Here is a 25,414-nt window from a genome sequence, read left to right on the forward strand (position 1 = left end):
GTTTTATTGGGAAAAGGGCAGCGGCATGCAGAGGCTTCACTGTCCCCGGGCTGGGTCCCCCCGGCCTGGCACCAGGCATCTTTGGTCTACGGCTGCTGAGTCTTGTGCATTCGCAACAGTTTGTGCTGGGGCTTGTGGCCGCTTGCTGTCGGTGCCTGCTCCAGCCTGCAGCTCTTCCAGCCCAGCGTGGGGACAGTCCTGCGGCGTGGCACCTGGAGAGAGCAGCGGTGCAGGGGTGAGTGTGGGAGGGAACCCTCTGTGCCCCAACACCCTCTATAGCAGAGCTGTGAAGGAAAAGGAAGCATCGTGTCTCACCTGCAGCATCTGAGGAGAGTGTGGGCTCTTCCTCTGGCTCTGGGAGGGAGTCATGCTTGGTTTTTCGCCTGAACACAGGCGACCGCCGCAGGCGCATGGGGACAGTGCCGGCTGGGGAGACACAACCCAGTCCCACGTCACAGCTCCTGCTGCCTCTCTGCCTGCAAGCCCAGGCACCCTGGCTGTTGCCAGAGCCCATCCCAGTGTCCAGTCCCCACCCAGGAGTGTCCCAGTGCAGGGATGCCATCATAGAATAGTTCGGGTTGGAAGGGACCTTCAAAGCTTATCCAGTGCCACCCCTGCCATGAGCAGGAACACCTTCACCAGATCAGGTTGCTCAGAGCCCCATCCAGCCTGGCCTGGGATGTCTCCAGCGGTGGGGCATCCACCACCTCTCTGAGCAACCTGGGCCATTGTTTCACCACCCTCAGTGTAAAGAATTTCTTCCTCATGTTTGGCCTGAATCTCCCCTCCTTTACTTGAAAACTATTACTCCTTCATCCATTATTACCATCATACATTAGCCCAGCACCTGACAGCTGAGACAGGTGGCACCATCATGTAAGTGAGCTGCCACCACCTGTTTCCTCCAGCATTGGGGTCCCACTCCAGCCCCCACTTACTTCCCAGTTCTGCTGGGCATTCAGGCTCCCTGAGCTGCTCCTCGTGGACGGACACAGCTCGTCGGCTGGTTCCCCGCGGTGCCACCAGCCGTGGTGTCAACCGGTTGTCTGGAAAAAGCAGCAGGAAGGTGCCTTTGCAGGGGGATGCCTGCAGCACCCTGACCCCCTGGCAGCCCTGCAACAGCACCCAGTTGCTGGGTGCTTGAGTCCCTGCTGCCTTCGGTCCCCAAGGGGACAGAACCTGTCAGCAGCAGAACTGGGGAGCCTTTAGGCAGCTGGCACATCCCTACCTTCGGTGTCAGACGGTACAGGCAGGGTGGGCAGGGGGCTGCCAGCAACCATCTCCCCACCGTGGCTGACCCTCCGTGGCAGAGCTGCTGGCACGCTCCTCCCCGTCCGCGGCAGGCTGCTGCTCCAGCCCTCCCGGACCCCAGGCTCCATCAGCCCACCAGGCTCGGCCAGGACGAAGGAGCATTGAGGCTGGTCAGAGCTGGTGGCCTGCGGCTGAGCCGGCAGCTGCCGTCCCAGGGCTTTCCAGGCTGTCTGGGGCTCGGCTAGGGCGGTGCTGAGCTCCATGGCGGTGGCTGGGCTGCGGAAGGGTGCGTCTGCAGGGAAGGCAGGGCAGAGCTGTGGGTGCCTGGTGGTGACAGCCCCAGTGGATGGCTCTTGGTGCCAGGATCCAGGCTGCAGCCATCCCAGGGATGGGGTAAGGGGCTGGGTTTCCATCTGCTGTCGCCAGGGTTGGGCATCCATGGGTGAGACCCTGCCTGGGTGCCCATGCCCACCAGTCCCCATATAGCACTGCTTGGTGCTAGCAGAGAGGACAGAGCCTGCGTGACCCTCCTGGAACCCATCAGTGACCCACCTGTGGACACAGAGTGCGTGCGAGCCTTCAGAGTAGGGGGGGAGTCCGCAGAGCTGTCCACAATGTCCCCTGCAAGCACAAGCCACCAGCCAGCATCAGCACACTGGGGTCTGCCCTGTGCCACCAGCATCCAGCGAGAGGGGATGTGGTGGGACCCGCAGCTGGGAGCCAGTGCCCACTGCATGGGTGCCCAGCCAAGTGGGGGTCAGGGTGGGGAGGATGCGGCCCCTCACCGTCTGAGCCAGCTTTCTTGATCTCATTGTCTTTGCTCTGCAAGGGGAAAGAAAGTTGGTAATGGAGAGCCAGGGTGGCAGCACCCTGAGAGACAGTGGGTGGCAGAGGACAGCATGTTGCTGGACTCTGGGGTGGCTGCAGGGGATAGGTGCATGCCAGGGAATGAGGGACAGACTGAGCGGCGGAGGAGCTCACATATCGGTCCCTTTGTAGACGGTTAGATGACAGGACAGAGGCCATAGGCAGTGGTGGCACAGGGATGGGTGCTGCCAGTCCTGGCTGGGGGATCCCCATCCCATGGACCACCACCTCCATCTGCTCTTTTAGTACAGGATACATCCCAAAACTGGGGCCACTCCCTACCTGCTGCTTCTTGCCTTCAGTGGCCGGGGCCTTGGTGACACCGATGCGGTGGAGCATGACCTGCACGCGCTGCTCGAAGGAGCTGGGCAGCTCGCCCTCGCTCTTCTCCAGGTGCCTCTTCTGTGGGACAGACACAGTCCTGCCAGGGACACAGCACCCACAGCACCCACCTGCCTGTGGGGCACCCGGGTCCACACTGCCAGCCCCAGCTGTGCCCCCAGGAGATGAACATATGGCCACAAACCAGCGGGGATGTCCTCAGCCATCACTCTGGTGTCTCCACATCCCTGGTTGACCCCACCACCAGCACCCTGGGTTGGGAGCAGCACCCACCAGCCAAATCAAACAGCAGGGTCAGTGGCGGCACTTACCTTGTCATGTCTGACCCCCAGCGCATCCTCATCCTCCCCAGACAGCAATATGAGCGACTGGGATTTGCCCTCCCGGGAGTACTTGGGCCGGATCCTGCGGGCAGAGTCAGGGGTCTGGCAGTGCTCAGGCTCTGCCCGGGGCTCGGCAGCAAGCCCCCCCTCCTCCGATTTACTCAGCGGCTTGCCCGCCTCGCCCGCCTTGCTGGGGGCTCGTAAAATGTCACTGAGCATCGAGCGCCTGCTCCTTGGGATGGCGGGGCCACCCTCAGGCTCCTTCTCACACCGTGAGCCCCGGCTGGATTTGGGTTTCTTGAAGGCAAAAAAATTCCCGATTTTCTTCTTGAGCGTGCGAGAGCCAGAGGGGGCCAGAGGGGCAGATCCCAGGCAGGTCTCTGGAGCCGTGGGGCTGGGGAGAGATGGAACATGGGGAAAGGTGAGCTTTGGGGCACAAGGGGCTCGGGATTGCATTTCCCCCCTGCTCATTCCAAAAGGATGGATCTAGACCCCAGACACCCCAGCTGAGATTATGTCATCCTGGCAAAGGCAGTTGTTTCCAATGTGGGTCTTCATGGGTGCTACCCCATTGCTCCCCACCGTGGGACAGACCTCAGAGCCTCCCCTGCATCCTGCACCCCACAGCTGTATTCCCAACCCTCTCCCACCAGCCTTGCCCTTGGAGTGGTGCTGAGTGCCTGCCATAAGGAGGAGTGTTTTCCCCAGCATCCCTTTACCACTGGAACCAGCAGCGTTTGCAGGGCGGGTGAAATCCTGGATGTGTGCCAGGGTGCTGGGTGGGTGCAGAGGACCCTGACCACCCCTCTGTGCTTACGGCAGCTCCTCTGTGATGAGCCTCTTGGCAAAGAAGTCGTCCAGCCCCTCGTCCACACGGGTAATGCTCCTGTCCTCACTGTTCTTGCAGGCCACGGGCTGCACCTGCAAGCAAACGTGGCTGTCAGCGCAGTGAGGGGCAAAGATACCCACGCACAAATACCCCGGCCTGTGCACCTATAAGTGGGTGTCTATGGAGAATGGGCTCCGGCACCCTCTGTCCTGCTGTGTACCCGGCACAGAAGTCAGCACGTGATGTTGATCTGCTAGAGGGTAGAAAGGCTCTACAGAGGGATCTGGACCGGCTGGATCGTTGGGCTGAGGCAAATTGTATGAGGTTTAACAAGGCCAAGTGCTGGGTCCTGCACTTGAGCTGCAACAACCCCAGGCAGCACTACAGGCTCAGGGAAGAGTGGCTGGAAAGCTGCCTGACACAGAGGGATCTGGGGATGTTGGTTGACAGACGGCTGAATATAAGCCAGCAGTGTGCCCAGGTGGCCAAAAAGGCCAACAGCATCCTGGCTTCTATCAGGAATAGTGTGGCCAGCAGGACCAGGGCAGCAACCATCCCCCTGTACTCAGCACTGGTGGGACCCCACCTCAAATCCTGGGTTCAGTTTTGGGCCCCTCACTACAAGAAAGACATTGAGGTGCTGGAGTGAGTTCAGAGGAGGCGACAAGGCTGGTGAGGGGGTTGGAGCACAAGTCTGATGAGGAGCAGCTGAGGGAACGGGGGCTGTTTAACCTGGAGAAGAGGAGGCTGAGGGGAGGTCTTATCACTGTCTACAGCTACCTGAAAGGAGGTTTGGTAGCATAGAGGCAGTTGGTCTCTTCTTCCGAGTAACAAATGATAGGACAAGAGGAAATGGCCTCAAGTAATACCAGAGGAGGTTTAGATTGAATATTAGGAAGAATTTCTTCCCAGGAAGGGCTGTAAAGCACTTGAACGGGCTGCTCAGGGAAGTGGTGGAGTTACCATCCCTGGAGGGGCTTAAAAGATGTGTAGATGAGGTTCTTAGAGACACAATTTAGTGCCAGAATTAGGTTACGGTTGGACTTGATGATCTTGATGGTCTCTTCCAACCAAAATGATTTATGATTCTATCGAGCTGCATCCCAGCTCTGACTCTGCTGCATCCCTGGGGCAACAGGAGCTCCAGCCCACCCTGGGCTCCTGCCGGCCCCTCATCCTGCCCACGCAGGCAGGGCAGCTTGGCTGCCAGCCCCCTGCACCTCGCTGGCTGCCATGTCTGGGGTGCTGCTGGCTGGAGCACAGCATCTGTGCACACTCAGCATCCATTCATTACACACAGGTGTAAAGCAGGCCCTCCTTGGTGACAGGCAATGGCCAATCCTGCTAAAGCTCTCCTAGATCTGGGCCAGCTTCCTGACCCCACCATCCCCATGGGAGAAGTCTTTGGCAGGGATGCTTCCTCCATCTGAGCCCTGAGGAAGGGACACCCACACTCCTGGTGGGACCCACATCTCCATCCTTCAGGCTGGTGCTCATCCTCAAGTCCAGCCTTGGAGTGCTACCACAGCCTGGATGAAGGCCACCCACTCTGTCCCCATGGCAAATCAGTTCAAATCAGAGCCTTGCTCTGTGTCTCCTTCCTTGCCCCAGCACATGCCATCACATCTGTGGCTTCCTATTGACAAGGGGGAAGCACTTCCCCATCAGTGGCATTTCAATCCATAATGACTTTTCATTACAGCAGGATTGATGCTGCTCAGGAGCCATTCCAGCCATCCGAGATCTGCCTTCCCTGTCACATCATATCCATCAAAGCCCATCTTAACTCAAGGCTTCGCCAACCCTGGGTGCTGAGCATGCCCATCCTGCTGCAGAGAGATGTGCCAAGGTGATGGCCTCCTCCAGGCCCCTGCCAGGCTCCAGCATCCTCCCTGCCTGCAAGAAACGGCTCCTGCTTCTCCTTCAGCCCCACAGCAGCGCTGGTCCCACCACAGTCCCAGAGTGAGCATCACCACAGCTGTGCAAGCCACGGCTTTCCAGCAGGTGGAAGGATCCAGCTGCATCACGGTGGCATGGGGACAAGGTGATGTTGGCAGGATCTGGCTCTGGGGACAGTGTCAGAGCCAGACTTTCCACTGACTGCACCCAAAAGTTACTTTTCTTTTGGGAGGGGGGCTGTGAAGGCAGGATCCCCAGCCACTCGCCATTTGGTTGGGGGGAGGTGAAACCCACCCCACCGTGGCTGGCAGAGCCCCACCAGCACCACCGGGAGCTGCGGCAGCTGCCGGTGCTTTGGGGCCGATGGGTTTTGGATGGGGGAGAGCAAATTGGGCGCAGGAGAGAGGCAGCTGGAGCCATTGCTGAACGTGCTGGCCCTCTATCCCCAAACTCTGCAGGCTTTTTTATCCCACTCTGCCTCCCTGTCGGCTCCTACCGCTCAGCATCTCCCAGCAGGCAGCAGGAAAAGGGATGGATGATTTCCTTGCCCCCCCCGCCAGCCCCCCTGCCCATCCTTTCAGGCTGCACCCCCCCTCCTCTGAGGAAGCTCCGGCAGCGGCTGAAATGCAGGATAATAAACCAGCCGCAGCTGCACGCGTCTCATTTTCCTGCCTTGCAACAAATACCGACTGCAATAATTCACCCAATTGAGAAGAAAAGGGAAAAAACCCCAAATCCACCCCCTTGTCAACCATCCCCCCCTCCACCTCCTTACATTGGGCTTGCTGGGCGGTTGCTTGTGCCGGCGGTTGGGCCGGGGCCTGGCTTTGGTGCAATGCTCCAGCTTCTGGCCGGCGGTCGGCAGGTCCATAAGGGATCCGGTGGCGGTGGTGACAGGCTGCGTGGCGGGGAGCGAGCCGCTCGCAGGCTCAGCATCCTTTGTGGAGGCAGGGCGTGCCGGCGGCGCGGCGGGGCTGAGTGACGGCGGCGCCCGGTGAGCTCGGAGCCCGCTGGCGTCCCTGCCCGCCGCTGGCTCCAGCTCCGAGACACCTACAAGGGGTTAGAGGACTCCGGCTGGCACTTGGCCTCTCCAGGCCTCCTCATCGTTGTCACCGTCACCTTCGCCCACGCGCCCGGGGTCGGCGGGGCGCTGGCTGTGCTGTGCCGTGCCGTGCCACGGGGAGGGGAGCGTGGCCGTGGCTGCCGAGAGTGAGAGCTGCACAGTGGCCCCTGGGCCAGCGGCTTTGCAGGGTCCTTGGAGGTTTGAGTGCGCAGGGGGGGATGCTCCAGCAGGGACCAAGTTGACCCCTGCAGCCTGCACAAGCTCTGCCAGCGCTGGTCTGGCAAGCAGCACCCACAAACACACCCTGTTTTGCTTAATAGGCAGGTCCTTGCCCCTCCCCGGTTACCCGCTGGATGGGGGTCAGGATGCTGCTGGGCTCAGAGACATCAGAGGTCCCCTGGGGGCACCCGGGTGACAGGTGCTGGGGTCCAGTGCAAGCTCTGCTTCATCCAAAGCCAAATACATATCACAGCCAAAAAAAACAGAAGTCACCCATCACCTGCTTATTGTCCCCAGCCTCCCCAGATCCTGGTCCCCCAAGGCACACAGGGCTATGTGGGACAACACCAGCTCAGCAACAGGAGCACCCATGGGCAACATCTCCCCTGTGCCATGACCCTGGGGTGCTGGGTGGGTTGGTGATGTTCACGCCTGGGGTGGTCCCTGGGATGGTTGGGGGGAGATGCTGCAGCATCCAGAGTCACGGACAAACCTCCCAACCCTGCCCAGCCACATGGGGAGGGAGCTCAGGGTATTCACCCTCTCACCCAGCCCCCCAAAAGCAGCACGAGAGCAAGCTCAAGGGGAGCTTTGCCTGCAGACCTGTACAGTGGCACCAGGAGGGGTTCTTCGGAAGGGCTCTTCAAAGGAGCCAGATCCCCACCAGCCTGGAGCATCACTGCAAATGGCTCTGCCCAGCAGCCACCCCAGTCACTGCTTTGAGCCCCCCACCCCTGGCAAAGCAGGGACAGCCCACACCTGGTCATAGCAAAGGGAAACCCGCGTGGTGGCCTTACTTCTCACAGTTGGTGTGGGCCGAATGCTCCTGAAATGCTTGTTTTTCCTCCGCAGGGCCATCTTGTACTGCGAGGAGAGGATGACGGTGGTGGCTTCGGTGCTGACAAGCTGGCCGCAGTGAGCGACATCCCTTGGCAGCCAGAGCCAGCCAGGTTTCACCCAGTGATGGGTGCAATCCCTCCATCACCCCCAGAGCCCCAGGGCTGCACCCCCTCATCTCGGTCCGACACCAAAACCACCCACGATGCCAAATTGGATGCTTTCCTAGTTGGGACCCCACATTGTGCTAGACCCCAGGTCCCAAAGCGGTGGTCAGCCAGATGGGCTATGTGTGGCTGGGACCATCCTGGGCCACCGCAAGGACCTGCTCCTGGTGTCAGCAGTGCAGGCAGCATGGCCAGACAGGCTAACGATGGTCCCATTTCCCAGCACTAATTGCCTTAGCTCTGCCCTGGGGGGGTGCCAGGGGTGTGTGTGCCCAGAGAGGCTGCAGCGTTAAGCCTGGCATCATCCGGTAAGGCGGATAAAAGACAGTTATAGCGCGGGCATCACACAGTGACAGCAGGGTCAGACCCTACCTCCTCCGCTGTGAGGTCCGGAGGATTCCTGCCCCTCATCAGCACGACGGCATCATCCTCAGCCAGCTCTGGCAGCAGCGCCGGGAGGTCGAGCCCTTGCCTGGGGAGGCTCTCTGCCTAAAACCATTAGGAAGTGCTTAAATTATCCTCAGGGTCTGAAGCGCACCCGGTCGCCCTGTGTACTCCGTGCTGCTCCGCTCTCTACCCACGGACGGGATTTGTGAGCGGATTTAGGGCTGATTAGCCGGCTGCCAGCCCCGGCACAGCTGCCCCACGCCTGCCCTGGTGCATGAGCGGCCGGTGCCCGGCTTCACCCCAGCATCCCCCACCAGACAGCAGCTCCCGGACTTCGCTCAGGACGATAAATCTGCTATAACTACACTGGGAGAGGATTAACCTGAGAGGAAAACCAGCCAGGGTGGGAATTGTCCTGCCTCCCAGACAGCAAACCCATGGTCACTGCAGTGGCTGGTGCCCAGGAAATGCCAGACTACCCAGAGCCCCATCCCGCATTCCAGCCTTGCATCCTCATCCCCATCCCACAGGCTCTAGCATCCCCCAACCCTCACCAGTTTGCACTGGGCGATGGTCAGTTCTCCCAGCACAGCATCCATGATGCAGTCAGCCACAGCGGCTGTGACAGACAGCTTGATCTCACTGGGAACAGAGAGAGGGGTGTCAGGGCCACCTCCCTGGCAAAACCTCACTTGGGAGATGGATGCTCAGCCATGGCACCTGGAGAGTCACCCAGAACAGTCCTGGGCTTTGGCTCACTGGGTGTGTGTTGCCAGAGCAGGAATGGGAGGAGGCACTGGCTGGGATGGAGGATGCCAAGTGCACCCCTCCATTGATGGTCAGGGCTCCCCTCTGCCTGCCACAGGGATGTGCATTCAGGAACATCCACCCCTGGGACTCCCCAGCTCCCTAGGGACATCTCCAAACTGGGTCTGAGCAGGAAGCAAAGCCACAGCTGGGAAAACGTAGCAGCAGGACCCATCACACCACCACCATGTGGGGATGGGAGTGATTGGTAGGAGCCCCCAAAATCCCCATCTGACCCCAGGGTGAGAAGGAAGAATAGCACATCACCCACTTCAGCTTGCTGAAGACATCGTTGATCATCTGGTCCAGGACAGTGCTGAGGTTGAGGTGGTCCTGGAGGTAGATCCGCTCCGACATGGCATTGACCAGCTGGTCCCTGACTCTGCTCTTCTGCACCACGTCTGGGCACAGGCTGTGTGCCGTGTCCAGCACTGCCTGCATGATTGCCTGAAGTTTGAGGAAGAAAGAAGAGTTTGTGGTGTCTTTTCTACTAGGATTCACATGGTTTCCAGGAGACACCATGTCCCTCATCCTTGGGCCAAGGCTGACAAGAATCTCATGCCACCAGCAGCTCCCTGCAGTGTCCACCTGTATCTCCCGGCCGCAGATCTGCGATGCTTCTTCGGTGAGACACTCCAGCTTGTGCTGCAGCTTGCCATTCTGGTATGGGGTGTTTCCTGCTTCATACAAGAGGGGCAGGATCTGCCGTGGGAAGAGAGATGGCATGGATCATCCCGTGGCACCTCATCCTTGCTTTCCATCCTTCCTGTGGCTGTCCCATGGAAGAGCATGGCCAGCAAAAGTTGAGGAGATCCAGTGACCTTCTGGCTTTGCTGGGCCAGGCTGGGGCATCCTGGCCCCTCACAGTCCCTGTGTCCCCCCAGCTGGACCCTCAACTGCTCCCCACCACCCACTGAGCCTCCTTCCCCCATGCCCAGCCATGCTGCTGCCCACATCAGGGGAGATCCTTTCCTATCCCTTTCACCACCTTTCTACCATCAGCATCATCTTCTTAAATCCCATCTCAGCCAGATAAATACCCAGGGGACTGCTAATAAATTTGGGGAAAAAAGAAGGAGAAGGTGGTCTAAAGAGAAGTGTAGAAGGAAGAGAAAGTGTGATGAGGAGAGAGAAGTAGGACCAGGATGATCAAACCAGGGCTCGCAGTGTCAGGAGCTGCCCAGCCAATGCAGTGGCCTTGGTCATGGGCTGATGGAGCATCCTCATCACTGGGCTGCATCCAGCTGGGGGTGCTGAGAGTGGGGATGCCCCAAGAAGGGACCAGCCCAGGGATGTGGGGAGCATTTCTCACCAGTGTGGGCAACCACGGGTTGTGCCTAAAGCTGGAGCACCCACCTCTCCAAAGGAGAGCTGCATGATCAGGGGCTGCCCTTGCTGAAAATGGGGTGCCCTCGTAATCCCCACTTCCTGGAGGCTGTGCACATAGCTGTGTGCATTTGTGGGGAAGGGACTAAGAACATTTTGGGCCGTATTCTAGAAGGGGATTCAGAAATTTGCAGCTGTTCTTTAACATTTTGCAAGTGCCCCGTGATGTGCATCTGTTGCATGGATGATTCCGGTGCTCCCTAACTGCCAGTTAATTATGCCGTTAACTAATCAATAACCTACTTCGATCCCGAAATGAAGTCGGGAGGGGGTGAGGGGTTTCCCTCCGTGGCAGACTCACACTGACGGAGAGGTTGGCGTTCCTGATGGCCTCCTCCGCGCAGAGGATGTCCACCTCCGCCTCCCTGCCCGGGCAGGCGCTGAGGATGTCGACGTGCTTCTGCACGCTCAGGCAGATCTCATTCACCATCTGGAGCGCAGAGAGGCTGCGTCATGCACCGATGCTGGAGCAGCACTGCCAGTTCCCCTCCTCGCCGTGACTTTCCCCGGAGAAGGATGTTCCGGCACTGCCTGATCAGGCAAGTGGGGGTAGAGGCCAGTGACAGCTCCCAGAACATCCCTGCCTAATAACTGGGGATGCCACCCAGCAGGGATTTGCTTGCAAGCATGTACAGGGAGTCAGGGACACGCTGCATGGGGAAGTGTAGCAGCGAGATATCCCAGCGCTGCATATGCATGAAACGTATGGATCAGAGAATCATTTTGGTTGAAAGAGACCCTCAAGATCACTGAGTGCCACCATTAACCCAACTCTGGCACTAAACCATGTCCCTGAGAACCTCATCTATGGGTCTTTTAAACACCTCCAGGGGTGGTGATACCACCACTGCCCTGGGCAGCCTGTTCCAAAGCCCAACACCCCTTTCAGGGAAGAAATTTTTCCCAATACCCGATCTGAACTTCCCCTGGCACAACTTGAGGCCACTTTGTCTTGTCCTATCACTTACTACTTAGGAGAAGAGACCAACCCCCTACATGCTACAACCTCTTTTCACATAGTTGTAGGGAACAATGAGGAGGGCTCCTCAGGTATCTCTGTTCCATGCAGCCCCACTCTCCTCCCTGTGAAGTGCTCTGCCCTCCACTCAGAAAAGGTGAAAAGGAGTTTGCCCTGCTCGCGAGAGCTCACACAAACTATACAGTGTTGTTTGGGGCAGCCACACAAGTCCCATGCAGCAATTTGGCCAGCAAACCTGTTCAGAAGAGGTGGTGAGGATGCCTTGCTGCAGGCGAAAGGTCTGGGTGGGCAGCGTGCGCCGGAGCTGGTTCCTGGCCAGGCAGGACTGGAGCTGTGCAGGCAGGAGGCTGTTGTCAGCTGCTGGTGTTGGTGGCACCTGGCCCCACCACTCCAACCAGCCCATGTGTCCCCCTCACCTTGTGCACGGCCTCCTCTGTCTTCTCGGGGTGGCTGCGGTACGCCTGCATCACGTCACTCATGGGCAAGGGCATTGACTTGAGGGTGTAATTCCTGCCACACAACAGTGTGATCAGCAGGTGGAAAACTCCTACTCATCTTTCATGAGGAGGGAGAAGATCACGGTATCTCCGATAACAGCAGATCCCCCTCCCTGTGCGTGTTTGGGGCTAGAGCCTGACCCTGAGGTCAGTAATGAAGGTGCCGTCACCAAATGAGTGGCATGTTGGTCTAAACCAAGTCCCTTGGGACCTGCACGCAATGGTGTGATGCACTTGCTGTTTTGATGGGACAAGAGGCCCTGAGAACAGTGACATCCTGATGCTGGAAGCTGTTTTGCATAGCGGTAACAAGCCAGGAAGACCAAGCTACTCCATCCTTACCTCTCTAAAGCCTGAGCCACCTCCAGGAGCCCATGGGCAGTTGTGTTGTTCCTGTCCCAAACCACAGTCCTGGAAAGAGAAGGACATGAGTGAGCCCTGCCTGCATCCACACAGCCCTGAGGTGGATGCCCACCTGCCAGGTGCCTGGAAAAGAAAGCCCCAAGGCCAACCCCCAAGAACCAGACCATGTGCCAAGAACCAGAAAGCCTGGAAATGAGGTTAAAAATCTGAATGTCAATATTCAAAACCTAAACTTGGACTTTGAAAGGAGTATGTGGGTGCCTGAAGGGAACAAAGGGTAGGGAGGACACGGTCAGGCAGGCACTGTCCTGCTGGCCGTGGCAGATGTTCCCAAGAGGAACAGCCCTGCCTGGGACAACCTTCCCTATTCCTCATCCCCTGCAGGCATCCCTGCCTTGCCTTTACATGCACTATTTGGTTAAAGGATGGCTTTTTAGGGACTGCTGCCAGAGTGTAGGGTAGGGACAGCATCTTGGGCTGTGTGGGGGCCTGGCAAAGCGCTGGCAAGAGTTACATGTCCCCTGCCAGATGACTGCAATGAGAGCAAGGTATGGTCACAGCATTTGACCATGTGCCAGGAATGGTCCAGGGCCACGTCCGTGGTCACCAGGAGCCACAATAAGCCTCCTCTGATGGCATCAGCATCACAACCAGGACCACCATACCAGGGGCACCCAGCACAAGCTGGAAAGGGCACCCACAGGGTGACATGGGCTGCTGCTACCTGAGTTTCGTGTTGATCTGCAGAGCCTTGGCTAACATCTTGGCTCCCGTGTCCCCCATGGCGTTGCCGCTGATGTCCAGAGCAACGAGACTGGTGTTACTGCCCAGGGCGCTCAGCAGGACATTGGTTCCCAGTTTGAGGCGCGATTCAGCCACGGACAGGGACTGGAGAGGCTGGAAAGGGGACAAGGAAGGGGAGAGTTGGCCAGGACACATCAGGATGTGTGTCACCCCTGCAAACACAGCCTCCATTCCTGGGCTGGGAGTTGGTGTGGGTACCCAGTGCTGGCTTCGTGGAGCCCAAGTCATGCTGAACTCCCAAAAAAACAGGAGGGAAATGGGTGCTAAGGCAACACCCTGGATTTAGCTTCAATGCCTGGCAGGCAGTGAGGAGGAAAGAGGGGTTTTTTTGAAAGCTGGGCTGCAGCCAGGTTACACCAAGCACCTCCTCTGTGCCTTTAGCCAGACACAGGCTCCCACTTTCCCAGATGAACAGGAACAGCTCTTGCTTCTCTGCCTGAGCATCTGCTTCAGACGAAGGAAAATAAGAGCAGAGGAACTTGAATAGCAGTGGGAGGGAGATTTGCTCCCAGTCTGTGCTGGGAGGGATCTGGACAGCACCCCAGCATGGATGCTGCACAGTGGGGGCCGGGGGGGTGGGCAAGGGCACAAGTTGGGGACAGTTGAGGACAAGCAGGACTTACACAGTCGTCCTCCTGGGTGAGCTGCACGATGCGGTGCAGGACGTCCAACAGCCCCTCCCTGCGAGAGAGGCTGGGGGTTACATCTGCATCCCACACACATCCCACTTAGAATCATTTTGCTTGGAATAGACCCTCAAGATGGAGTCCAACTGTTAACACAACTCTGGCCCTAAACCACATAACTAAGAACCTCATCTACGTGTCTTTTAAACCCCTGCAGGGATGGTGACTCCACCACTGCCCTGGGCAGCCTGTTCCAATATCTGACAACCCTTTCCATGAATCATTTTTTCCCAATATCCAATCTATGCATCTGCTGGGGCCGCAGGGGCAGCTGGCAGAGCTCTGTTCTCCCTCACGGCTCTTGTCTTGTCCCTGCAGTACCTGCAGTCCCACTGGGACTGCTCCAGCAGCAGGTGACAGTCACCCCCAGCCCCAGGCTGCCCGTTGGGTTGGAGCAGGCAGGATGGGCAGGTAATTCCTGGCATTCCCAGCCAGCCCATGGCCTTTCGATGGGGAGTCAGTCTCAAGGTGGGTGCATGGTGCCAAGATGGCTCCTGGCCCAGGTGCTGCAGCTTTGCACTTACTTGGATTTAATGTTGAAGTTCTTTCCCAGGGAGACGTGCCTAATGGACTTGCTTCTGCCAATGGAGAGCACCAGTGTCACCATGTCGGGGTCAAAGCCTGTGAGAGATGGGAGACACCCACTGGGATGCTCTAAGCAGTCTGGACCACAGAGGTGCCACCAAGGGTAGTTCCCCCCAAAAGGAGACCTGCAGAGCCACCAAGCTCTGGGATGGTAGAGACATGCCCAGGACAAGTCCCAGGCTTCCTTCTCTTCATGCTTCCCCAGGTAGAACAATGACCTGCACAGAGCTGGGGTCCCTGAGGAGTGAGTCCCTGAGGACTCCTGCTATTTGGGGTGCCAAGGCTGTGCTCAGCCAGGGGGAGCACTTACGGAGCAAGAGACGGCACCTGTTTTCTGCCATCCCATAGGGAAGTGCCCTCCATGCCACTCTGGACAACACAGGAGGAATTGTCACAGCTTGCAGGCAGCTGCCTGCACTCCTGTCCTCCCAGCTGCAGCATCTCCAGGGAAATCTGGCAAGCAAAGGCCATGTCCTTCCCACAAGGCAGGGACACGGGCAGGGATCTGCTCTCCCACCCAAGGATAAGAGGCACTAAGGCCCCATCTGGGTGGTGAAGCACTGGAACAGGCTCCCTAGGGAGGTGTCACAGCCCCAAACCTGACAGTGTTCAAGAAGAGACTGGATAACACCCTCAGACACATGATGTGAACTGTGGGGTTGTCCTGTGCAGACACAGGAGCTGGACTCGATGATCCTTGTGGGTCCCTTCCAACTCAGGACATTCTATGATTCTATGACCTATGGGACTGTCCTTCCTGCATGGAACTGCTCAACTAAGAAAGCCAAAAATAGAAGCACATTTTGGCAAAGGTTGGCCAGAGATTTGGGGTAAGAGAGTGAGCTTTTGGAGCATCAGTGGCCTGAACAAGTTTTTGAAAGACTTCGAACCACATCAGCTTTCCCAGAGCCACCTGACTGTCAAGGGGCTGCATGGTCTGCTGTGAGATCTTAGCAAGGCTGCTTTAAGGTGTGGGGTCTATTAGGGAAAATTAGGAGCTGGTAGAAGTGATGTTGGTGGTAATTTGGGTTGCTTGCCTATGGCTTTGGAGGCCACAGTGGGACAAGGTGAGCAGCAGAGGCTGCAAACTCCTTCAGAGACGTGCAAAGAGTTTCAGCCCAGGGAGACCTTCCCAATGCTTCAGACCCCAAGCTAGCAGCATGAAACCACTTTGGATTCAGTGAGCTGAAGAGTTTTCAGCCAAGACAGATATGAAATGAAAATTTTTTGCAGGTTCTGAAGCAGGAGGGGAGGAAGAAGTCATCCCATACCCTGTGCTGGAGATGCTGTCTCTGAAAGAGGGGAGAGGCAAGGGCCACCACTGCTGCCTGCCACAGGATGCACTGCTGGAAGGTGATGGAAGAGGCCTGGCACACTGGGAAGGATACTAGGTAGAGGGAGAAGAGTGGATGTGAGGACTACCTGCCTTGGGGGAGGTTGGTTTTGGGTGTAATAACCCATAAAAGCCTGATGAGGTGGTAATTTCTCAGGTAGGAATCTCCCTGCTGGCTGCTGGGTGCCTTCATCCTTGTGAGACATCACCTGTAGTGCTGCAGCTGCTGCCGAAGGACTTTTACAGGTGACAAGTGCAATGAAATGTTGCATTTACCAGCACAGACAAGAGCAGCAGACCCTACTCATCTCCCTGGGGACTCCTACAAGCTCACGAGGTGCTGGGAGCGAGCTGGCCTCTGCCAAACTGCCTTTGGTGCCTGGACCTGCAGATGGAGGAGGTCCTCACCTGCCCAGGGAAAAAGCAACCTACCATTGTCAGACAGATCCAGGTCACTGATGGAGCTGGCGTCAGGGATGAAATCTTGGATGACTTGGGCCCCCGCTGATCTCAGCTTGGAAGAAACAGCAAGACTTCAGTACAAGAGGAGGCGCCAAGTCCTGCAAACAGGATCCTGCTTTTGGGAAAGTCACCCAGCCCCACGACAGAGAGGACATGGACCATTCCACATAGGGACTGAGCTCCCTGCCACTCCTTAACCACCACAACGGCACCCCCTGCATGGACTGACGACACCTATGGGTGCTGGCCCCTCACCTCGCAGCTGCTGAGATCCAGGCACAGGTCGCTGATGTGAGTGTTGTCCACCAGCCCTTGCAGCAACGCCCTGGAAGAGTCACCAAAGTCACCCATTGCTGTGAGGAACAGGGGCACCAGCACAGTGTCCAGGGTCCAGGCAATGGGGGAGGGGGATGCTGGGGAAGACATCCTTCCTCAGGCAAGCAGATATCTGCTTCCCACAGCCCCATCCAGCCCCCTTGACATGCAAAGCCCTGAGTGAGGTCCCCCCTGACCACGATCACCCCAAATCCATCCCCCTTGGCAGACTCACAGCTCCATCAGTCCCCACCTCACCTTAGAGCATCTGTGGGCAGCTTGGTACCTGCCAGAGACACATGCCTGAGGGCACAGGCCTGGCTGAAAAACTCCTTGATGTCTGGGGAGATGGTTTTCACTCTCCTGAAAAGAGCGTGTACAACATGGCATCATCTGCTACCCAGCTCTGGCTGCCTGCCCGGGTATTGCACTCACCTTGCAGCCATCCCAGGGACTTACTTGTGGGAGTACATGTTTTTGGAGAGATCCAGATGGACGAGGCTGGTGTGGCATCCATGGATCAGGGCTCCAAAGAGCTACCGGAGTGGAGACGCAAGCTGTGCCAAGGACCACTCAGCCAATGCTGCCGCCCCTCGCACAGCCCAGGGAGGGATGGGTACTGGGATGGGATGAGCTGTGGGGGTTGCTCAGGGGGTTCTGCCCCAGTGCTAGGGCCCCCTTCTTCCTCGTGTTTCCACAACCACATCCCAGCTGGGATGGGGTGGCAGCACCTCCCAGCAGCATGGCACAGGTTCGGGAGGGAGGTTGAGGGCAGGGACTTGCTGCCAGGACCCCCCGTGTGGGTACTCACAGCATCCAAAGGGCAGTCCGTGCCAGCCAGGCTGAGGTGGGAGAGCGCACGGCACTGGTGGAGGAGGCTCTGCAGGTTCTGTGGGCAGAGATTTCTCAGCAGCTTCACCCAGGAGCCCGACCACCACCACCCTCACACCCAGCATCCCAGAAATCCCAGCTCCAGCCTTGCTCCTGCTGGACACAGGGATGAATCCTGCACAGGGGGACACAGTCCCATGCCAATTGCTCCTTGGATGTCTCCCTGTTCCAGGTGGGATCTCCCACCCTCCCATGAGGCCATTGATATGGGGTCTGAAGCATCTCTCTGACAAGAAAATACTGAGGGAGCTGGGTCTGTTCAGCCTGGAGAAGAGTAGGCTCAGAGCAAATCTTATTCATGTTTATAAGTATCTCAAGGGTGAGTGTCAAGAGGATGGACCAGATTGTTTTCAGTGGTGCCCAACAACAAGATGACAGGCAATGGGCAGAGATTGAAGCACAGGAGGTTCCATCTGAATATGAGGAGAAACTTCTTTACTCTGAGGGTGCCAGAGCCCCGGGACAGGCTGCCCAGAGAGGGTGTGGAGGCTCCTCTGGAGACATTCAAACCCGCCTGGACACATTCCTGTGCAATCTGCTCTGGTGAACCTGCTTTAGCAGGGGGTTGGATTAGATTATCTCCAGATGTCCCTTCCAACCCCATGCAGTCTGTGATTCTGTGATCCCCAGCACATCCTCCAGTTCCCAGGTAAGTGGGGAGGTTTCATAGCCATGACCTTCCTGTCCCTGGGGTGCTGCAAAGCAGGGCAGACCCCAAGGGACTGAAGCCATCAAGCCTGTGCAGGGGACAGAGCCCAAATAGTGTCACCCCATCACAGCCCGGGCACTCACAACAATTTCATCTCCAGCCAGGGTGCCGGGGTTCCCAGAGAGGTCCAAGTGCCGGAGGGAAGATGCAGTGGCTTTGTTATCTGCAAGGGCCTTGCACAACGTGCTCATTCCTGCTTGAGGAGAGGGGGGAAGAGATGGATACCCATGGGTCCCCTGCACTGGGGACAGCTGTGGAGCAGAGGAAGGAGCACTTTGCTACAGCTGGGGCAACAAAATGTCCCATCCGTGAAGATGGTCTTTCCAGGTTGTCCCTGCAGCCCCTCCAGCCACCCCTTTGGTGTCAGCTTGTCCCTCAAGCACCATCATGCCCAGCCTCCCAACTGTGACTGCCTAGGGAGCAGAATGTGGGGCTGTACCTTTGGCTGTGAGCATGGTTCTGGCCAGGCTGAGGCTCTGCAGACCCTTGGGACACTTCTCCACATGCCGGCTAAAGGCAACAATCCCTGATGAAAGAGCAGAGAGCCCTGAGCAGCTGTGCCAGTGCAGGCAGGTGCCTGTCTCACCGTGAGAGACACCTCCCATGGCATAGGACAGCTGCTGGTGGGATCTGGAGTTGAAGATCAGTTTTCACAGGTGGAAACTCATCCCAGCCCAGAAGTTGGGTACCTCTGTCTTCCAGCTGATTGCCAGCAAGGTTGATGGTGTGCAGGACAGAGTCAGGGTGGTTGCTGAGTGCCTGGGCCATCCTCTGTGCAAATTCACTGCAGGGAGAAGGGCCACCCATCTGAGGCAAGGTACAGCCACCTCCAGGAGACATGGCCAGCAGCCCCATAGCCTTATGGGGGACATGCTACCAGCTCCTGTCCACATAGCAGAGCTGGCTCCATTTGAGGAGCCAACAAGAGAAAACAGAGCATCTCCAAGGGTGGGTGATGCTCACTGGCCTCCAGATTACAGGAGATCTCTGCTCCCAGTGAACTCCATGCTGTGGAGGGGACGGGGCACCAACACCCCTTGGCAGAGGGGTGCGTGGATGCCCCTGCTCCATGCACATGAGGGGAACAACAACAGGCTGCCAAGACCTGGTTCATCACCGTGCCAGGTCCCTGCAACGACTTTGCTTACGCTTTCAGCCCGCTGTTTTCCAGCACCAGTTCCTCCAGCATCACTGATTTGCTGAGCATGTAGAGCAGTTGCTCTGAAATCTCCTGGTTCTGGAGGGAGAGAAGAAAGCTCTTCTGGAAACCTGGCCACCTCCGGTGTGTCCAGCACCACAGCACCAGCACTCACCAGCCTGAAGTCCTTGCAGGAGAGCTTAGTGAACCATAGGTTGAAGGACAAGGCAGCGACACTCAGTGCCACGTCTCTGCAGGGCGACAAGGACGAGGGAGTCAGGGGCTAGGCTGGTCCCAAATGTGTGCCCCAGCACACCCAACCCCGAGATGGCCCAACACACCCAACCTCAGGGTGCCCCAACACAGTGTTCAGTGGAGCAGGGCTGGGGTCCACAAACAGCAGCTCAGCTTCTCCAGATTATTCCCTCAGGGAAAATAAAATTAATGACAATTTTTGCATGCATCTGTGAAAACCTCTGCGGTTTTTCTTTTTAATTCTGAGCTCTCATGTAAAGAGCAACACAGGTTTTGCTCAAGCAGAAACAAGTTTCTTTTTGGCTTTCCGGTCCACAGAAATCTCTAAAACCATCTGCCCTTTTGGTCAGCTGAATACAGATCCTCTGTTCCCCAAAACTTTCAGCCCAGAACTTTGACTCATTACGCCCCAGCCCAGCACCCAACTTCCTCCAGACCTGAGTCTTTGCTCCATCTTTCTGAGGATGGAGACATGGCTGAGCCCCACAGGGACAACTCCAAGCACAGCCTGAGCTCATGACCCCACTATGAGGTTATAACAGAGATTTGGGGTGCTGGTAGGGAGCAGCATCAAGTTTCAGGGGGCAAAGCAGCACCGGTTGTTTTGCATAGGGAAACACCTGACAGCCACAAGCTGCCCGAAGCTGCCATGACGTTTGATTTTCATCTGTGTAAGCAGCTCATGGGCTTATTTAAGTGTTAAAAATGAAGAGGGGACGTTGCCTGGTCCCTCGAGGCCATCGCCCCATGGGAGGTGGCTCATTGTATTTGGTGCGGGGGAGTGTCAGGCTGCAGATGTGGCGCCCTTGGAGCGTGTAAAGCAATAAAAGCTTCTGACATGAGCAGACGAGTGTGTTAGACTAAATCTGCTGTTGACAGGGAGGATGGGGACAAGTGCTGGTGTGGCATGAGGCCACAGGCGGCACAGCGGGGGACTCACCGGCTCTCCAGGTGGCTGAAGTCCAGAAGGTTGAACTCCCGGCAGTCCTGGCTGTGGTAGATGTTGTCCACATCCTGCCCGGATGGACACATGGATCAGACCTGGCACCTGGGTCCTGGGGAGGACCTGAGTGTCTGGCACTGCTAGAGGGAGATGAGCCTTTGGGCATCCTACCCTGGGGAGCCCCATGCCTAAACCCTGAGCCTAAAACCTTCCCTGGGGCTGTGGCTGCCAAGATGTGTGTCCCAAATTGGTGGGACGGCTTGGTGGATCTTGTACCACTTCTGCAGGGACTGGCCAGAAGGCAGCAATGCACCCCAGGCTGGTGGGAACGAGAGTGTGGGGAGAGGTGGGCTGAAGTCAGTGTCCCAGCAGAGGAAGACAGGGACAGCCAGTTCTGCTGTAGCTGGGTCCCAGCAGGCTTCACCTCAACTAGAGACACCCAGCAAGGTCCCAGATTTCCAGGGGTTCTCCTTACGCTATGGTCTCCGAAACAGCCTCATTCAAGGCACCTCACCCCTCCTGTGATTTGCTTCCACCCCACCAAGGAGCAGAGTACACCAGCCAGGCAAAACTGCAGGTCCCAGCTCTGAGGCGTCCCTAGGATGTCCCCAGAAGCCCTTCAAGCATCCTGCTTCCCTGCCTGCCAGGTGGCTCATTGTCATTGTCTCTTTTCCCTTGGACAGACCAGCTTACCCACTGGATCTCCTCGCGGAAGGCAAAGCCGTTGTAATCACACAGAGCGGCGTAGGTCTCTGAAAACCCCCCTGCAAAGAGAAGGCAGTCTTGGTGGTAGACCTTCCACAGGAACGTGGAGAAGACCTTTGGGAAGGGCAGAAAGTTGGAGAGGGATGGTGAGCGATCTCCCCTCCTTAAAGGGGCCAGAGTGTCCTGCATGTTCTCCTGCCAGTCCAAAAGCGATCACACAAGTCAAGGGGCTGTGGTTTGCTTTGCTTGATCCATGTAGACACCAGGTGAGGTGCACTGCATGACGACCACAGAGCTAATTCTACCCCAAATCAGACTACAGGAAAAGTCTGCTCTGCAGCAATGCCGTATGAGATGGGTGGAAGCATCCACAGCTGCACGTTCTCGTGGGTGGACACCAAGCATCCTTATCCCACAGTTGTCCTGCTCCTTTCTGGGGAGCTACATCCCCTCAAACCTGCTCCTGCCCCATGGGCTGGTGGAGAACAGACCCCACTAGCATGGTTCCTCCCCACCTAAGCCACCATGGGTGCCCTCCCAGCAGAGCTGGTGTTGATGGGTTGTGGTGGTCCCCAGGGTGCTCCAACCTGACTCACCGCAGGGCCCGGGGCTGCTCTGCAGCATTTCCTCCAGTGAGTCCGTGATCTGCCGGATCCTCTCGTACAGGTTGGGGGGAGAGTTCTTGAGCAGCAGCCTGGGAAAGGACCAGAGGGGTGCGTGGTGGTGGGCTTGGAGAAGACCATCCCTGCTACTTCACACTTCACTACAATCTCTGCATGTGGGGGTGGCCAGAAGTATGATGCAATCGGGAAGCAGGGTCTGGCCTCCATCAGTACATCCTTTTCTCATTAAAAGGGGCTCATTGTGAAGCCATTCCATATTTTGGCCTTCTGTGAGAAAAGAGGTTGTTCTGGTACCAACACGAGTACCCCTGAGGAGCAGAAGACCCTTACCCAGGGGACGAGTCTGGAAAGACCTTCTTAAGTGACATGGTGACATGGATGACAACTTGCTCCAAATCATCGAAGGACATGAACCGGAAGGCATAAGACACTGCATCCGTTTCTATGACAACCTGCAGAGTCCAAAGGATGGGAGATGCCTGGGCAGGCTGGCAGCATCCCCAAGCCCCAGATACAACGGTGACACCCATCAGCTTTCTCTGCAAACACCCAGACGCTGCTTTTAAACCCAGCCAGAGCACTGTGAGCACAGGGAAGGCTGCGAGCATCAGGAATTCAGATAAAATACATTAAAGAGATAATAACGTGCCAGAATAAAGCATAAACCTCCCCAAAACTCAAGCTAAGCTAATGCAAAAGCAGTCCAAAGCAGTAGGGGTGAGAGGAGCCTTAACTGCCTGCAGCAGCCGCAGCTGGAGAACAGAGGTTTCCTCCTTGAATTTATCTAATCAGGTTTTGAGGCTTTTTTAGCTTTCTGTTCCTACCAGGGAAAAAAAAAATCCCATGGCAACACGCTTCCTGATTTAATTACACGCTGATTGAGGCGTGGGAGCAAGATGACAATTATCTCCTGGCACCACATGAGGATGGAGCTTTCACAGGCGCCCAGGGCCCGGCCTGCCTGCACATTAATAACCCCTGGGCTTTCCTACCCCTCTCAGATGTCTCACCCTGCTCCACCACAGGGTTTTGGCACCCGGTGCCCCTTGCTCTCCACCCATCTCCTCTCTATTTCTCTCCTGGACCTCAGCCATGCAGCCTGCCAAGCAGCATAAATCCTACTTAGAGGCTGGGGCCGTGGTCACTGATGATGCTTTAATGAGCAAAAGTCAGATGAGAGGTTAACAAGGACCACAGCCCTGTTTCAGCTGTCACATCTGAACCAGGGCATCCCGTTCCTCTCCCACCCACCGCATCTACCCTATGCACACACCTCGCTCTAAGAGGATTAACGAGATTTAAAACACCTTCCTGCTAAATTTGGCTTTGCCTCGATAAGCCAGCAGCCGTTTGTCACCTTGTCCCTGCGAAGCGGCAAGTGCCGTGTCCAGGCACTGCCTGCAGCTGTGGGAGAAAAGGCACAGGCACCCCTGGTCCCCCCAGCACCCCTGTGTGCTCCCCTGCACCTCCAGCCCCTAGGTTGATCCCCCCAGGTGGGGCTATAAGAGGATTTCTTCAGAGCGCGTGAAGGGATATGTACACTGCAGAGCTCTCACAGACCACTGTTGGTGAACCCTCAACGTGTAATAGGGAGCAAGGACACCCCCCAGACCATGTGTGGGGCTCTGGGACGGGGTTTTCCATGGGGGAAGATGGACACAAGGTGAGGTGGGTGCCCAGGCTGGGTTCACCACTGGCGCTGGCGCCACTCACCAAGCTGGGCTCTTGCACCGTCATCTCCCTCACCTCCAGGAAGCTGAAGCTGCTGTGAACCTGGGTGTGAGAGGAGCTGGATCAGCCCCAGCGCTGGTGGAGAAGTGCGGCCCAAGGGGGAGCCCCGGCTCCCACCCTGCCCCACACAGTGCCCGGCCATGCCCCCTCCCAGCCTTCGTCAACCCCCTGACTCCAAACCCCCCTCCTCTTCACCCCATCTGCCTCCTCATCCTGCTCCTGAGGGCTCTCCAGACCTGCTAATCCGGCTGACCCACGTTTCCCCCAGTGCACCAGGTCCCTGAGCGATGCTGTCCTGGGAGCCGATGGGCACTACTGCAGCTCAGGGTCCCCAGCACTTACCCTCACTGGCAGCATCACTGGCAGCACGTAGGCTCGCCAGGGCGTCAGGACCTACACAGAGGGACATTGGTGTCACAGGGGACAGGGCTGACACACGAGCCACCCCTGTCCCCTGCTGCAGCCATGAAACGGCTGCCTGGGGAAAGCAGGAATCAGGCTGGATTCTGCACGTACCAAGATGTAGTCATAGTACTTGGATTTCACCTGCAGCTGGATGCTCATCACCAGGAGGACCTTCTTTGTCCCCAGGAAGGCACTGATGCTCTCTGGAAAGACCAACAACCCCATGAAGCAAGTTGGCTGAAGCCACCCCTGGTTCTCTCCCACGTGCCCTCCTGCCTTGGAGACACCATCCCTGCCTGAATTGACTCCTGTCCATCCACACCCGATTGACAGACCCTGGTTGCTCTCTCAGCTAAGCCGCATGCTGCTTCATCAGCTTCAGGTCTCGTTTGCTGCTTGGGCAATAAATCCACCTCCTCATCAGCTTCTGCAGCCTTGACCAAACACCGGGCTTTAGGGACACCAGTTTCCCCTTGGCACACACACTGCTCAGTTTTGGGGCCTTTTTTCCAGGGTGTGCTTTGAGTTTTGTTAGGACAGCTGTCATTTTATTCCAATGCGAACTATTTTGCCTCTCTAGGCCAGGTTTACACTGCACAAGCTTCAGAATAACCCTGCTTACTGGGAGCTGGGTCCTGGTTTCTCTTCCTTCCCCAACTTACCACTGGGGAGCACCTCAGCACCCCATTCCTGCCTCCCCACGGCGCAGACAGGGACATATTCTGCTTTTGCATTTTTTGGGGAACTTTCTTGGCTATGATGTGCATGGGTGGTCATGCACCTGCAAACCAGTCACTCCAATGTCTCCACAGACCACCACAAGCATCGCTCTTGCCTGCTCCCTCCTGCCCTGAGCATCGTGTCCCTGTGCTGCCTCCCCATCTCTCCTGATTCACATCGCTCACTTGGAGAAGCGGGACAAGAATCGCAACTGCTCATTGCCGTGCAAACCAAGCCAGGTTTTCACAATGACATCAAGAGCCCTGTGTGTTCAGTGACTTGAGCCAAACACCCTCAAGAACACATCCTGATAGAGCCAGGACTTTGGGCTGTGGAGACACAGCGACCCAGCCCCTTCCAAGCACCCGTAAGCCTTGGTGGGGCTGATGAGGCTACAGGACCCCAAGACCTCCATGGCTTTCTGCTCTATCGATGAAATGAAGGAAGCTGGGAGCAGCGATGTTTCACGCATCCCCTGTGCTGCTGGGAGCCAGGGCAGGGTGTCAGGCAGTGACCCCCAAGGAGCTGCCGGGGAACCCCAAGTGATTGGGGGACCCTCAAACCCATGGGAGTGAGCAGCACCAACTGCAGCACCCACAAATGGGGCAGCAGGAGCCATGGAGGAGCCAGGCTGTTAGCTGAGGATGCTTTTGGCCTGAGCAGCATCCTCAAGTATGGGAGTTTTGTGGGGCAAGAGCAGCCCTCACACCCTGCTGAGACCTCCCCTGAACCACAGCTGCTGAGGAACCCAAAAGTGGCTCTGCCAATCCCAGCATGGCGAACCACGGCCAAGCAGGCCCCGCACCGACACCTTCCATGTGGCACCAGCGCCCCGGCAGCGGGCAATGCTTACCTTGTAGTTCAGCAGGGATCCCTCCAGGGGATGCGGCCAT

At 57.2% G+C, this 25,414-nt stretch overlaps 1 protein-coding gene across 1 annotated transcript; it reads right to left on the reverse strand.

The window, feature by feature from the left end:
• Positions 1-36: 36 nt before the first annotated feature.
• CARMIL2 (capping protein regulator and myosin 1 linker 2) lies at positions 37-25,414 on the reverse strand (the record flags this gene model as incomplete). The annotated part of the gene is given in 40 exon segments (XM_080352037.1): positions 37-212; positions 316-426; positions 939-1,046; positions 1,229-1,543; positions 1,804-1,872; positions 2,037-2,073; positions 2,401-2,520; positions 2,772-3,177; positions 3,601-3,704; positions 6,287-6,561; positions 7,591-7,657; positions 8,170-8,286; positions 8,739-8,826; positions 9,263-9,438; positions 9,580-9,693; positions 10,679-10,807; positions 11,592-11,687; positions 11,773-11,866; positions 12,196-12,264; positions 12,941-13,113; positions 13,644-13,701; positions 14,231-14,327; positions 16,057-16,138; positions 16,342-16,411; positions 16,660-16,764; positions 16,861-16,937; positions 17,213-17,290; positions 18,085-18,194; positions 18,441-18,609; positions 18,611-18,785; positions 19,150-19,238; positions 19,315-19,390; positions 20,335-20,408; positions 21,031-21,101; positions 21,639-21,736; positions 21,996-22,117; positions 23,379-23,438; positions 23,739-23,789; positions 23,913-24,004; positions 25,375-25,414. Coding segments are annotated over 40 exon segments (4,638 nt in total).

This window comes from Nesoenas mayeri (genome assembly GCF_963082525.1).
Source record: "Nesoenas mayeri genome assembly, chromosome: 12".
Lineage (NCBI taxonomy): Eukaryota > Metazoa > Chordata > Aves > Columbiformes > Columbidae > Nesoenas > Nesoenas mayeri.